We start from the raw sequence: 16,140 nt of genomic DNA, 5'->3' as shown, positions 1-16,140 counted from the left end.
ATTGATTGATCAGCAATAAGGAGATGGTAGTGCTGTCCGCTATGATAAGAAAGATATGTGGATGAAAGAAACTCATTGGTATCAGTGAAGGGAAGAAGCAGAAGTGGAGGGGAGTTGGTTTGACCCAAGTGTTTCTAGGACCTTTGTCTTCCAAGTTATTTTCATCCCTCTCCTCATCCCAAAGACTTGTCGATTTCTGGGGACCAGTCAATCCTCAGAGGAGCTTCCAGTCTGTGTGACTGACAACAGAGATGGTGTGGAGTCTACTCTCGGGGCAGAAACATAGTTTTCCCCTCCCTCATCTGGGTTTTCATCGACTTAAAATGCAAGAAGTCCAGCATGGACTTCAAAGCTACATGAGCAATTGGTATATAGGTAGAGATGTAATACGCCCTGGTGGAGGCAGAGAATGGGACGTTATCAAAAGTACATCTTCTCCAAGAGACCTTCCCAACTAAAGCCTCATTTGCTCTTCTCCCACTCCTGTGTTTCCCTTGCACTTGAATTCATACCCTTTAAGCAGCCCACCCTCACTCCCTCGGCACACATACATAACCATAATTTCTTTAATGTCCATCTCCACCACCAGACTGTAAGCTCCTTGTGGGCATGGAATGTGTCTACCAACTCCGGTACATTGTACTTTCCCCCTTGTGGGATCGGCTGGGGAGAAGATTCCGTTTCTACCCCTGCAGTAGGATTGGTTACGTGGACACGGGCAACTCACTTCACCTCTCTGGACCTTAGGAATTCCCATTCATAGCACGGAAGAGAGTTTTAAGATAGGATTCTCCCAGAAGGATGCCACTGTGAAGCTGAAACATTTGTTAAAATGATCTTTTCAATAGGATTTACTAAGCGCTCACTATATGCCAAGTCTTGGGGTAGATCCAAAATAATCAGATCCAGACTCTGTTCCACACGGAACTCGCAGTCCATGAGTCCTGGGAAGCAGCGTGACCTAGTGGATAAAACACTAGCCTGGGAGCCAGAGGACCTAGGTTCTAACCCCTACCCAAGGTCAAGTCAGAACTTCTCTGACCCTCAGTTTCCTCATCTGTAAAATGGGGACTCAATATCTGTTCTCCTTTCTGCTTAGACTGTGAGCCCCATGTGGGACGGGGGTCTGACCTGATTGATTTGCATCTATCCCAGCATTTAGAAAAGTGCTTGACATATAGTAAGCTCTTAAATACATTTAAAAAAAAAAAGATGGGGAGAAGTGGTGGAGGGAGGGGAGAATATGAGGTGAGTGCTGCTTCATGAAGGTGATCTGCAAAGCAGCAAGGAGTATAGATTGGAGTGGGGAGAGGCTGGAAGCCAGGAGACCAATGAGGAAGCAAGTACAATTGTCTATCCACTATTTGACAAGGTCTTGATCCAAACTGTCAGCAGTTTGGGTGGGCAGGAACAGGCAGACGTAAGAAATGTTAAAAAGGAAGAACCAGCAGGACTTGTTTAGCTAAGGATTGAATGCAGGAGCTGACAGTGAACAGTCACAAGGGACACCAAGGTTGGAACAGGGAGGGTGACGGTGTCATTAACACAGATGGGAAAGTCGAGAGGAGGAGGAGGAGTACATTTAGGAGGGAAGATGAGTAGTTTATTGAACAAAAGTGGAATGGGAATGTGGCTGAATCTTTGGGAAGACATCACTGAAACGCCAAACCTAAGAAGAGAAAGAATAACCACAGATATTGCAGTTGAAGTATTTCCCTAAATTCTAACACTGAAGGCTAATTGGAAGGAGACTTTTTTGCAATTAAAAAATAATGATAATATTATTGAAGTGCTTACTAAAAATAATAAATAATAATGTTGGTATTTGTTAAGTGCTTACTATGTGCAGAGCACTGTTCTAAGTGCTGGGGTAGATACAGGGTAATCAGGTTGTCCCACGTGAGGCTCACAGTCTTAATCCTCATTTTACAGATGAGGCAACTGAGGCACAGAGAAGTTAAGTGACTTGCCCACAGTCACACAGCTGACAAGGGACAGAGCCAGGATTCGAACCCATGATCTCTGACTCCCAAGCCCATGCTCTTTCCACTGAGCCACGCTGCTTCTCTATATGCCGAACACTGTACTAAGAACTGTTGTAGATGACAATTACAATAATAATAATTATTATTATAAATAAGCTCTATGTGCCAAGCACTGTTCCATGCATTGGGGTAGATAATCAGGTTGGACACGGCCCCTGTCCCAGATGGGGCTCAGAATCTAGATAGGAGGGAGTTTGATTTAATCTCCATTTTACAGATAGGAAAAGTTAAACACAGAGAAGTTAAGTAACTTGCCCCATGTAACACAGCAGACAAGTGGCAGACCTGGGATTAGGACCCAGATCTTCTGACTCCCAGGCTCGTGCTTCTTCCATTAGGCCACACTGCAATCTAGTAGGGTGCTGCTGCAATAGCCTGAAGGGAAGAAATCAGATCTGGTTTGGGAACAAGCCATTTTATAGGCAGCAATGGTTTGGGATCAATCTAGCCTCTGTATCATGCTGCCAAAGGAAAACAAATCTCAAAGCATTGTAAACCCCAACCTCCAACTACTACAACATCCCTCCAGAGTGCAAAGTGGCTCAGTGGAAAGAGCCTGGGCTTCGGAGTCAGAGGTCATGGGTTCGACTCCCCGCTCTGCCACTTGTCAGTTGGGTGACTGTGGGCAAGTCACTTAACTTCTCTGTGCCTCAGTTACTCATCTGCAAAATGGGGATTAACTGTGAGCCTCACATGGGACAACCTGATTACCCTGAATCTATCTCAGCACTTAGAACAGTGCTCTGCACATAGTAAGCGCTTAATACCAACATTATTATTATTACACAAACAGCTTCTGTGATCTAAGGTTGAACAGTATGAGTTCTTATCGAATTATTCCTTTTCCTCACCCTTCCTTTCTTTAGAAAGAGAAATAACACGGAAAGGTGGTTGCAGAGGCTGAGAGGCACCGGACTATTAGCAATATATTACCATGTCAATATAAATTTATGAGCAACCTGTCTTTCATTACAATATCAACAGACCCAGGAGATTTATTTCACAAGCTGAAGCAGCACTTTCAGGAAGTTAGCAGTAGATGTGCCTGTGATTTATGACAAAAAAGTCTTTTTCCATCGACACATCCAATTCGGGAGCTAAGTGCTTAGAGGCCTGATTCTCAGGAACCCTTTATCAGGGATATATGTCTCCGTCCGACCTTCCACGTTCAGGGCATCAGGTCCTTTCACTTGGCACCAATTAATCCAGAAAGACTTACCTGCCATCGTAGCTTCACTCAGGATTCCAAATTGCTCTATGCGGAAGCCAGACAGTACTCCGTCTTTGAGTTGCAGCTACAAATGAAGAGTGTCCATGGGCACAAACTCAGCCAGCTACTGTCTCCGTTCAGGCAGAAGAAGAAATTGCCCCCAAGCAGCCAGTGACTTCCCTTCTGCTACCTCTGGCCACTCCTGCTCTGCAAGGGAGGAGTGAAAGCTCTGCAGAAAGACTCCAATCCCATGAAGTTCCTTTCTGATCTTTCCATTTCAATCCCTAACTGTGAGTGCTCCTCTTCCTTTGGAGACCAAGCCAGGACACGGAGAGGAGAAGAACATATTGTGACAGGTAAGAAACACAGCTTAGAAAGATGTTTTTAAGGCATTGTATAATCTTTAGGCAAAGGTCACTCACTCTGTAAAACATGAGCTCAGTTTTGTGGGAAAAACAGGTTCTCTCTCCCCCACTTTCTCTCTCTGTCTCTCTTTCTCTTACATATATATACTACTCATGTGTATACTCTTTATATATCCTTTTGAAAACATATATACCTATATGATCATATATATCCTTTGCTTCCATACATATGTATTTTTTCTCTGTATGATTCTCTCTCTCTAAGAGAACATGCACATATGTATACATTTGAAATCAAGGACGTATTTTAGCATATAATAACAATAATGACGGCATTTCTTAAGCGCTTAGGATGTGCCAAGCACTGTTCTAAGCGCTGGGGTAGATACAAGGTAATCAGGGGTTCACAGTCTTAATTCCCATTGTACTGATGAGGTAAATGAGGCACAGAGAAGTGAGGTGACTTGCCCAAAGTCACAGAGCTGACAAGTGGAAGATATAGTTTTAAAAAATGCTACTGATGGAGGCCCTAACCATGTCTATGTACGAATGTGGTTGAAATGACTAATCGATCAGTCAATCAATGGTATTTACTGAGCGCTTACTATGTGTAGACCACTCTACTAAATACTTGGGAGCTCCATTTGGGATAGGAACTGTGTTCAAACTGATTGACTTATAACTACCCCAGCGTTTAGAACAGTGGTTGGTACATAGTAAGCGCTTAAGAAGTACCATAATCATTATTATTATAGGGAAATGACAGCAGAATTAGTAGAATTAGTAGACATGTTCCCTGCCGATAATGAGCTTACAATCTGGAGTGGGAGAGAGACATTATTATGAATAAGTGATTTCTAATATAAAATTTAAAGGTATGTAAATAAGTGCTGTGGGGTTGGGGGTGAGGCGAATATCAAATATCCAAAGGTCACAGATCAAAATGCAAGATTGCCACACCTGCCCACATTGCTTTCAAGTAAGGATAGATTCTTTTGTCCTAATGGGTTTTCCCATATCAGAGGGTCTCGGTTTCAGACTCTCCCTTCTGACATTCCCATCTTCCTAAAGTCTTTGATCTAGGAAAAGAAACTGTCTCTCAATTTCTGCTCTCCAGACTTGTCTATTTGTTGCAGTGGTCTCCCAACTGTCCTCTACTCTGCTGCCCTGCTTGAGACTGCACTTCCCCTGTCTGTGAATCATTTCTTCCACCCTCTATCCATTTTTCCATCCTCAAGTGGGCCGTCTTTCAGCTCCCATATCGCAGGAGCTTGGGTATCCTGCGTCATCCATTCTCCTCACAAGTCCCACCCAGCGGCTACATTTCAGGACCTAGTTGTCAGTAATCCTGCCCTGCCATTTGACGTTGAAGATGGTTCGCAGACGATGCTGATGACATGGCTCTACGAGTCAGGTGTGACTTCTGTTGTGAGTCAAAACCAAGTCTCACAGTCATACCGAAAAACAGTCAAATACCACAATAGTCTTGTAGCCCTTCAATGTGGTATAGAACTTGATGTCCCACCGCCCTGTAGTCTGGTAGTCTGTCTTGTAGTCATCCGAAGACCATGCTGGACTTTTTTTTTAAATTCTGTTTTCTCTTTACCTACCCACATATCATTGGACGGCACAATGACTTCGTAGCCGAATTTGGTGACTACTTTAAGTACTGTATTGACAATGAAAATCTGTGTGTGTAGGCAATAGAACTACCACATCTAATAATTAAATTTCCTTGTCCCCAACAAACAGGGTTCCTTTTAATATGCACAGAATGTTCCTGCTGCTTACATTATACTCTCACAGACTGCACAGGGAGAAGTAAATCTGGGGAGATTTTTCTAGTAGATACTTCCTCTTGGGTCCTAATTCCTTGTGAGGCCAATCTAGCTCTTAGTGCCATGGAGGAAAACATGACATTTTTGGAACCATAACCTAGTTTCATACAGTAAACACTGCCCCAAATAACCCAATATCATTATCGATGTATTCATTGCACACCAACTATACTAAGCTCTTGGGTGAATACAACAGAAGGAAGATAGGTGATCACTGCCCTTACAGTCTAATGTGCATATACAGACAAAAATAATAATAACGGTATTTGGTAAATGCTTCCTATGTGGCAGGAACTGTACTAAGCACTGGGGTAGATACAAGCAAATCGGGTTGGATGCAATCCCTGTCTTACGTAGGGCTCACAGCCTCAATCTCCATTTTACAGATGAGGTAACTAAGGCACAGAGAAGTGAAGTGACTTGCCTAAGTCACACAGCAGATAAGTGGTGGAGCCGGGATTAGTACAAGCCAGTCTGCATGCACACTTGACTCCTCTGAATCCAACTCTCTCACTGTACTTCAATCTTGCCTATCTCACTGCTGACCACTTGCACATGTCCTCCCTCTGGCCTGGAACTCCTTCCCACTTCCCACTTCTTACTCCCAAGCCCATGCTCTATCCATCATTTACAAGGAGTAGGAGTAGGAGGAAGAAAAAGCATACTGTCAATTTATTGTGTGCTTACTATATGCAGAACACTGTACTAAGCGCTTGGGAGAGTACAATACAACAATAAACAGACATATTCCCTGGCCACAACATTTTAGTCTACTGTCTCTACAGACTACACAGATCCAGGTCCTTTCTGGGGAAGAAGGAATCCTTCTCCTCTCTGCCATATAATAACTATTATTATATTTGTAAAGCACTTACTATGTGCCAGTCAATGTTCTAAGTGCTGGGGTAGATACAAGATAATTGGGTTGGACACAGTCCCTGTCTCACATAAGGTTCACATTCTTGATCCCCATTTTACAGATGTGAGGACTGAAGCATAAAGAAATGAAATGACTTCCCCAAGGTCACAAAGCAGACAAATGGCAGAGCCGGCATTTGAACCCATGACCTAACTCCCACGCTCATACTCTATCCACTAGGCCATGCTGATTAATGCTGCCATATCTCTATCCTCCCCCGATCAGTGCACCCTACCTCATTGAAGTGGACCCCCGGCACCTGTCCTGGCGTCAGCTGGAAGGGCCTTGCAGGGCTCTTCCATGTCCGCCCAAAGAAGTGGCGATAGGTGATGTCAAAGAAAGACAGACGGAGATGGTATTCAACTTCTGTCAGCACTTCCAGCACTCTCTAAAAGACAAAAAGCAACCATTCGTTCCAGCATGTGCATAATATGGTGTTTTTTGAAATGTTATTTATTAAGCCCTTGCTGTGTGCCAGGCACTGTACTAAGCACTGGGGTAGAAACAAAGTAATCAGGTTGGACACAGTCTATGTCTTCATGGAGCTCGCAATCTTAATCTCCATTTTACAGATAAGAGAACTGAGGTGAAGTGACTTGCCCCAAGTAACAGCAGATAATTTTGAATTTTATTTATTTGTATTGATGTCTACTTGTATTGATGTCTGTCGGCCCCCTCTCCAGACTGTGGGCTCATTGTGGCAGGGACTGTCACTCTTTATTGTTGGACTGTACTTTCACAAGTGCTTAAGACAGTGCTCTGCACAAAGTAAGCACTTAATAAATATGATTGAATGAATGAAGTGGCAGAGTTGGGGCAATAATAATAATAATGATGGTATTTGCTAAGCGCTTATTATGTGCCAGTTTGGACATAGTCCCTGTGCCATGCGGGGCTCTCAGTCTCAATCCCCATTTCACAGATGACCTAACTGAGGTGCAGAGAAGTCAAGTGACTTGCCCAAGGCCACACAGCAGACAAGTGATGGAGCCGGGATTAGAAACCACGACCTTCTGACCCCCAGGCCTGAGCTCTAGCCACTTCGCCATGCCCACTTTGCAACCTAGGTCTCTCAGCCAGTAACAGGTGGACCCCTCGTCCTACCCCGACACCGTATCAACCCAGGGCCTCCTTTCCAACCTGCCTCACTCAGCAGTAACCCGGGACCTCCCTTACCACCTCCCCGACCAACTCATCCCAGGGCCTACATCCCGACATGCCTCACTCAACCAGGAATCCAGGCGGCTCCATCCCACCCTCCCATCGTGTCATCCCGGGGCCTTCTTCCAGACCTGCCTCTCCCAGCCAGTAATCCCTACTCCCAACACTGCCCCGCAACCACATCATCCCAGGACCTCCTCATCTGATAATCAGGGCCTTTCCTCCTGACCATAGGACCTCCTCCCCACCCTGCCTCGCTCAGCCGATAATCAAAGCCTTTCCCCCGACCATACTGCCCTCTCCTTCATCCTGGGGCTCCTTCCCAAACTGCCTTGCTCAGCCTGTGGGATAGATATAAGCTGAGTTGGATACAGGCCCTGCCCCAGATGAGGTTCACAGTCTTTATCCCCATTTTACAGATGAGGTTACCAAGGCACAGAGAAGTTAAGTGACTTGCCCAAGGTCACACAGCAAGCAAGAGGTGGAGCAGGATTGGAACCCAGGTTCTTCTGACTCCCAGACCCCATGCTCTAATCACTAGACCACAGTGCTTCTCCCTTCCTTCCCAGCAATAACCCAAGAGATCTGTCTCCTCTCAAAATCTCTCCCTTTTGTGTCACCTACACATTTGGGTCTGTACCCGCTAAACACTTTGATACACTTAGAGAAGCAGCGTGGCCTAGTGGCAAGAGCACGGGTTTGGGAGGCAGAGGATGTAGATTCTAATCCCAGATCCACCACTTGTCTGCTGTGTGAACTTGGGCAAGTCACTTAATTTCTCTGGGCCTTAGTTATCTCTTCTGTAAAATGGGGATTAAGACTGAGCCCCCCGCATGGGACAACCTGATTACCTTGTGTCTACCCCATTGCTGAGAACAGTACTTGGCCCACAGTAAGCGCCTAACAAATCCCATAATTATTATTATGATTGGAATAGGGAATAATTGATCAAATTATTATTATTACACTCACCCCACCCCCACAACACTATATATGTATCCTTATTCTCTGATGCTTCCTCTATCTCTATTTTATTTTATTGCTGTCTCCCCAACTAGACCATAACCTTGGTAAGGGCAGGGATCATGTCTACCAACTCTATTGTACTGTTCTCCCCAAGTGCTTAGTACAGTGCTTTGCCCAGAGTACACAATCAATAAATTCCATTGATTGAATAATGCTACAAGGATTGTCACTATGCCTCGAAAAGTATTAGCTCAAAAACTACAAATCCCATTACAGTATAAGCTCCTTGTGGGTGGGGATCAAGTCTCCTACATGTATTATATTCTCACAAGCATGGTGTTTTGCTTACTATAGGCACTCGATAAATCCTATGGAGCGCTTGACGCATGTGTCCTTTGAGAGGGAGGAAAACCCAAGCTAGGATTTTGAAACTATGCATAAAAAAGCGTGAGGCCATACAGACATTACTTCCCCTGCATCCTGTAGTTTAGGGTTTTTCTTCTCCACAGAGTCTTGGGGTCAGGACCCCACCCTAGCATTTGCTGTCTTTCTCTCAACTTTCTGGCCAAGCTACAGCCTGGCCCTGCATTCTCTAAACGTATTCTGGATAGAGCCAAGCTTGCATTCAGCCTACTTTGAAAACATAAAAGAAAATGTTCACAAATGATTAAAAAAAAAAGTATACACTTCTATCACTTGGATCAAAGACGAATGGGTCTATAGAAATGCAATAGATGAATTCTCTCCAAATGTTAGTAACAGCATAAGCAGCATGGAGCAGTGGATAGAGGCCAGGGCTGGGAGTCAGAAGGACCTGGATTCTAATCCTGGCTCCTCCACTCGTCTGTTGTATGGCCTTGGGCCAGTCACTTAACTTCTCTTTGACTCAGTTACCTCATCTGTAAAATGGGGATTAGGACTGTGAGTCCTATGTGGGTGGGGGACTGTGCCCGACCTGCCTTGTACCTAAATTCCGCTAAAATCGTCCCTTTCCTCTCCATCCAAACTACCACCACGTTAATACAATCACTCATCCTATCCCACTTGGATTACTGCATCAGCCTCCTTGCTGACCTCCCAGACTCCTGTCTTTCCCCACTCCACTCCATACTTTGTTGCCTGGATCATTTTTCTACAAAAACATTCAGGATATGTCACGTCCCCTCCTCAAAAAACTTCAGTGGTTGCCATCCACTTCTGCTTCACACAAAAACTCCTTACCACTGGCTTTAAAGCACTCCACCACCTTGCCCCCTTGGACCTCCCCTAGCTACTCTCCTATAGCAAACACAGCTGCACTCTTCGCTCCTCTAACACTAACCTTGTCACTGTGCCTCGCTCTCACCTATCTCGCTGCCAACCCCTAACCCACGTCCTGCTTCTGGCCTGGAATGCCCTCCCTCCTCAAATCTGACAATTCCTCTCCCCCTATTCATAGCCTTATTGAAGGTGCATCTCCTTCTCCTTCCCAGACTAAACCTCTCTTTCCTCTTCTCCCTCACCCTTCTGCATAATCCTGATTTACTTCCTTTGTTCTTCTCCTCTCTCAGCCCCACAGCACTTAATTACATACCTGTAATCTATTTATTTATATTGACATCTGTCTTTCCAAGCTCATTGTGAGCAGGGAACATGTCTATTGCTGTATTGTATTCTCCCAAGTGCTCAATACAGTGCTCTGCACAGAGTAAGCACTTAAATTCAAATGAATGAATGAAAATATCTACCCCAAGGCCAGTACAGTGCCTGGCACTTAAGCACCATATTTAAAAAAAACAGTAGCAAGCCAGGATGATGACGATGGTAATGATAACATTTATAATTACTGTGATTTTTGTTAAGTCCTTGCGGTGTATCAAGCACTGACCTAAGTGCTGGGGTAGATCCAAGATAATCTGGTCCAACACAGACCTTGTTCAACATGGGGCTCACAGTCTCACTAGGAGGAAAGTTGTATCTGTGGCCTGAAATCAAAAGCACTGTCATTTACGGAGAAGTCGGCTTCTCTTCCAGTCTGAAGTGCATGATTTTGTCAAAACAAATGGAATTAAATTCAGGCCCACTTTTAAGAATGTTAAAAATCAAGCTTCCTTTTGTATTTTGTTTTCCCAACATCCAAGCATTTCACAAGGGAAGCCATAAAAATGTTACCTAGATCTGAAAGGAAGGATCTAGTGATTGTTTATTACATGAAGAACTGGGCCAAACTGGGTCTTCATCCAATTAACCATTCAGCAATGTATTCACTGTTCCAGAATAGCCCAATTCATTTGCTATTGGATTTAGAAATAAATGTTAATCCACCATTGAAAGGAGGAATTTTAAAATAATTCAAACCTCAACAGCTCAGTCACAAAATCTTCATATAAATGGCCAGAAAATGTCAAGAAGTTCAAAGAGTTCAAAGTTCTATCACCAACTGTTCCCAATGGTTTTCAGTGTAAGGCCCAAATCTATTTTTTTTTTAATATGGCATTTGTTAAGTGCTCATTATGTGCCAGACCTGTACTGAGTGCCAGGGTAGATACAAGTTAATCAGGTTGGACAGGTCTCATTTGAGGCTCAATCTTAGTCTCCATTTTGCAGATGAGGTAACTGAGTTACAGAGAAATTCAATGACTTGCCCAAAGTCACATGGCAGACAATTGGCACAGGAGCCAGAACTTGATCCCAGGTCCTTCTGACTCCCAGGCCTGTGCTTCATCCACTAGGCCACTCTGCTTCCCAGGGACAAGTATCCTTGGGGGCATTTTAAAGTATTCAACCAATCGAGGGTATTTGAGTGCTTCCTGTATACAGAGCGTTGTACTAAGCACTTGGGAGAGTACAAAACAACAGATTTTGTTGACATTTTCCCTGCCCACCATGAGCTACAACAGAGTACAGTGCTTTGCACACAGTAAGCACTCAACAAATACAATTGAAGGAATGAACAGAGTTGGTTGACACAATGCCTGCCCACAACAAGCTGCAACACAGTTGTTTCGGGAAGTAACATGCCATGGTGGACTGAGCACCAGGCAGGGAATCAGATGGGCCTGAGTTCTAGTCCTGACTCTGCCTTTGTCTGCTGAATGACCTTGGGCTGGTCACTTAACTTAGACAAGCAGCGTGGCTCAGTGGAAAGAGATTGAGCTCGGGAGTCAGAGGTGATGGGTTCGAATCCACTCTGCCCCTTGTCAGCTGTGTAGGCAAGTCATTTCACTTCTCTCCGCCTCAGATCCCTCATCTGTAAAATGGCGATGAAGACTGTGAGCCTCAGGTGGGACAACCTCATTCCCCTGTATCTACCCCAGCGCTTAGAACAGTGCTCTGCACGTAGTAAGCGCTTAACAAAGACCAACATTATTATTATTAACTTCTCTGGGCCTCAGTTACCTCATCTGCGAAATGGGGAGTATGGTTGTGAGCCCCATGTGGAACAGGGACTTTGTCCAACCTGATTAGCTTGTATATAACCCAGCACTCAGTACAGGGTCTGGCACATAATGAGCACTTAACAAATACCATACCAAAAAAAAAAAAAAACTACTTGGGCCTTACAGTGAAAATCACTGGGAACGGTTGGTGATAGAACTTTGAACTTCTTGACATTTTCTGGCCATTCATCAAAAGTTACCTCATCTGTAAAATAGGGATTGAGACTATGAGCCCCATGTGAGACACAGACTGTGTCCAACCAGACTTGGCTTGTATATTAATAATAATAATAATTGCATTTAAGTGCTTACTATGTGCCAAGCACTGTTCTAAGTTTACCCTAGCATTTAGTACAGTGCCTGATACATAGTAAGTGCTTAACAAATACCATTAAAAAAAGAAAAAAACACACACAAAATTGGTTGACACATTCCCTGCTCATAACAAGCTATACAGTACAAGAGTTGGTGGACACATTCCCAACCCTCAGTGAGCTGGCCATAGGGTCACAACCCTAGCAGCTTGTTCATGAACTCCCAGACAAGGTGCGAACTACAGCAGGTGAGCAAGAGTTCCTGCTCCTGCAGCAGTCTATCAATCAGTGGTATTTACTGAGCACTTACTGTGTGCCCAGAACTCTACTAAAAGGGCTTGGAAAAATACAATAGATCTGGCAGACACAATCCCTTGTTACAGCAACTCCCTAAACTTTGTGCATCTGCTGAAAGCACAGCAAGAAGACACCCCACCACCATGAGGCAATTCTCAGAGACTTGGTAGCAGCGATTTCTATTTCCCCCTGCTTCAATCAATTGTATTGTGTGTTTACTCCTGGCAGAGCACTGTACTAAGCACTTGTGAGAGTACAGTAATAATAATTATGGTATTTAAGTGCTTATTATGTGCCAGACACTGTACTAAGCTCTGGGTGGGTACCATTAAATCAGGATGGACACAGTCTGTCTCACAGGAGGCTCACAGTCTCAATCCTCATTTTATGACAAGTGAGGGAGCTGGGACTACAATCCATGACCTTCTGACTCCCAAGACCATGCTCTATGCACCACGCCATGCTGCTTCACGACCTATGTCATCTTCATCAATTGCATTTATTGAGTGCTTACTGTGAAGAGAGCACTGTACTAAGAGCTTGGGACAGTACAATGTAACAGAGTCGGTAGAACTGTTCTCTGCATGCAACAAGCTTACAGTCTAGATGAGGAGGCAGACATTAAAGTTAATTAGATCAATAGGAAACAATTGAGTATAAGGCTATGCACATAGGTGCCCTCAAGGAGCTTCCAATGTAGGGGGGAGACAGACATTAAAATAAGTTACAGGAAGGGGAAGCAATAGAGGATAACATCTTGTACGTAAGTTCTGCAGGGGTGGATATAACAGATCTTTGGGAGAAGCGATTTTGGTGTAAGATGTTTCAGCAAGGAGGGAGACTAGGCTGGGAACATTCTTCTAGACTGAAAACCCAGTGTGGTCAGGGATTGTCTGTCTTAATTGTGAATTGTATTTTCCAAGTGCTCAGTACAGCACTCTGCCACAGTAAGGGCTCAATAAATACAATTGAATGAATGAATGTTTATCAGAGAAGGCTTCCTAGAGAAGATGTGCTATCAGGAGGCAGTATCATTAGTGAATGCAGCATGGGCCTGGGAGTCAGAAGGACCTGGGTTCTAGTCCCAGCTCCGCCACTTGTCTACTGAATGACCTTAGGCTAGTCATTTAACTTCTCTGGGCTTCAGCTACCTCATCTGTAAAATGGGAATAACGAATGTGAGTCCCATGTGGGATATGGACCGTGTCCAACCTGATTACCTTGTACCCACCCCAGCGCTTAGGACAGTGCCTGGCATAGAGAAAGCGCTTAACAAATAGCCCACCACCTAAAACTCAACATGACCAAAACTGAGCTCCTCATCTTCCCTCCCAAGCCCAGTCCTCTCCCTGACTTCCCTATCACAGTGGACGATACGACCATCCTTCCCGTCTCTCAGGCCCGCAACCTCGGTGTCATCTTTGACTCGGCTCTCTCGTTTACCCCACACATCCAAACCGTTACCGAAACCTGCCGGTCTTACCTTTATAATATCGCCAAGTTCCGCCCTATCCTCTCCACCCAAATGGCTACCTTACTGCTACAGGCTCTAGTAATATCCCGGCTAGACTACTGTGTCAGCCTTCTCTCTGATCTCCCTTCCTCCTGTCTCTTCCCGCTCCGGTCTATTCTTCACTCCGCTGCCCGGCTCATCTTTCTTCAGAAACGCTCTGGGCATGTCACTCCCCTTCTTAAAAACCTCCAGTGGTTGCCTATCAACCTCCGCACGAAACAAAAACTTTTCACTCTAGGCTTCAAGGTCTCCATCACCTTGCCCCTTCCTACCTCTCCTCCCTTCTCTCTTTCTACTGCCCACCCCGCACGCTCCGCTCCTCTGCTGCCCACCTCCTCAACGTCCCCCGTTCTCGTCTATCCTGCCGTTGAACTCTGGGCCATGCCCTCACACTGTCCTGGAACGTCCTCCCTCCTCACCTCCGCCAAACTAATTCTCTTCCCCTCTTCAAAACCCTAAAGCTCACCTTCTCCAAGAGGTGTTCCCAGACTGAGCTCCCCTTTTCCCTCTGCTCCCTCTACCCCCCCTTCACCTCTCCACAGCTAAACCCTCTTCTCCCCCCTTTCCCTCTGCTCCTCCCCCTCTCCCGTCCCATCCCCACAGCACTGTACTTGTCCGCTCAACTGTATATATCTTCATCACCCTATTTATTTTGTTAATGCGATGTACATCACCCTGATTCTATTTATTTGCTATTGTTTTAATGAGATGTTCTTCCCCTTGATTCTATTTATTGCCATTGCTCTGTCTCCCCCGATTAGACTTTAAGCCTGTCTAAGGGCAGGGGCTGTCTCTATCTGTTACCAATTTGTACATTCCAAGCGCGTAGTACAGTGTTCTGCACATAGTAAACACTCAATAAATATTATTGAATGAATGAATGAAATATCATTAAATAAAAGAAAAAGGAGGACTTTAAAGACGGGGAGAGTGGTGGTCTGTTGGATATGAAGGAGGAAGGAGTATGAGGCAGAAGCCTCAGTCTCCCTCAACTCTGGGCTGTATCTATTTGTGAGTGGGATGAGAGGAGAGCAGGAGGAACAGGAGGGAAAGGGCCGGAATGTGAAAGGAGAGGTAGGAAAGGAAAAGTTTCTTCAGGTTCAAGAAACCTTTTGGCCACAAGATTTGTGCTCAGAAGATTCTACCTGACTGTATATTCCAAAACAGATGGATCCTATTTAGAACGTATAGCAAAAAGTCAAACCTCTTTAGGGAAAGTTCATCATCAGCTAGAAGACATCTGTCACAAGCACATCCTCAGGAATGTCTCTGCTTGCTTCTGAGAAATACCAGGGCTAAGCAAAGCATAAGGGCTTCTGCCCTGCACTCTTATAAAGCGGCCAAAGAATGCTCAGAGCTTTGTCCAAGTTGCTATTAAATTCCAACACGTTTTTCACAGCTTTTAGTTTTTAGAAGGGAACTACTGAGCCAATTCACATATGAGCTCATTTCTCTCAAACAACCTGGCTCAATAAACTCAGGAAAACATTAGTGAAGTGGGGAAAAGCTTAATGTGGGTTAAGAGAAACTCTAAGTAAGTGTCCAAAAAATGCTGACCAGGTAGCTGAGCTGACTTTCTTTGCTGATGGCCTTTTTGGCCTCAAAATGCTCCCAGAGCCCAAGACGATGGACACTGTGCTGCATAAGCCCCAACAAAATGCCATTTCTGAGTAGGGCCAGTGGCCCGTTCCAGCCCAGTAAACCAAGTATTCCATCTTGGATACCGGCAATAAGATACTACGAAGGACCACACGGTGGTTGGGCCTTGATCCAAATGTTTAGGGATGCACCATCTGATATCCCCTCAGTATTCCAAAACTCCCCTCTCAGGATCACACCTGGAGATTTTCCACGACTCTTCCAGTTTCAGCTGGAGGGAGGGAGAATCGAGCAGCAGCGTGGCTCAGTGAAAGAGCACGGGCTTGGGAGTCAGAGGTCATGGGTTCAAATCTTGGCTCTGCCGCTTGTGAGCTGTGTGACTGTGGGCAAGTCACTTCTCTGTGCCTCAGTTACCTCATCTGTAAAATGAGGATTAAGACTGTGAGCCTCATGTGGAGCAACCTGATTACCCTGTATCTACCCCAGAGCTTAGA

At 44.9% G+C, this 16,140-nt stretch overlaps 1 protein-coding gene across 2 annotated transcripts in view; it reads right to left on the bottom strand.

Moving 5' to 3' along the window:
- Positions 1-16,140, bottom strand: part of NPHP4 (nephrocystin 4) — a 169,772-nt gene that overhangs the window by 145,340 nt on the left and 8,292 nt on the right. For both annotated transcript variants that reach the window (XM_029066495.1, XM_039912090.1), the window contains exon 3: positions 6,613-6,765. In XM_029066495.1, coding sequence (XP_028922328.1) covers positions 6,613-6,765 — 153 coding nt within the window. The remainder of the gene's footprint in view (positions 1-6,612; positions 6,766-16,140) is intronic.

Source organism: Ornithorhynchus anatinus, chromosome 5, assembly GCF_004115215.2.
Source record: "Ornithorhynchus anatinus isolate Pmale09 chromosome 5, mOrnAna1.pri.v4, whole genome shotgun sequence".
Taxonomy (NCBI): Eukaryota; Metazoa; Chordata; class Mammalia; order Monotremata; family Ornithorhynchidae; genus Ornithorhynchus; species Ornithorhynchus anatinus.
This window is presented reverse-complemented; position numbering and strand designations above follow the sequence as displayed.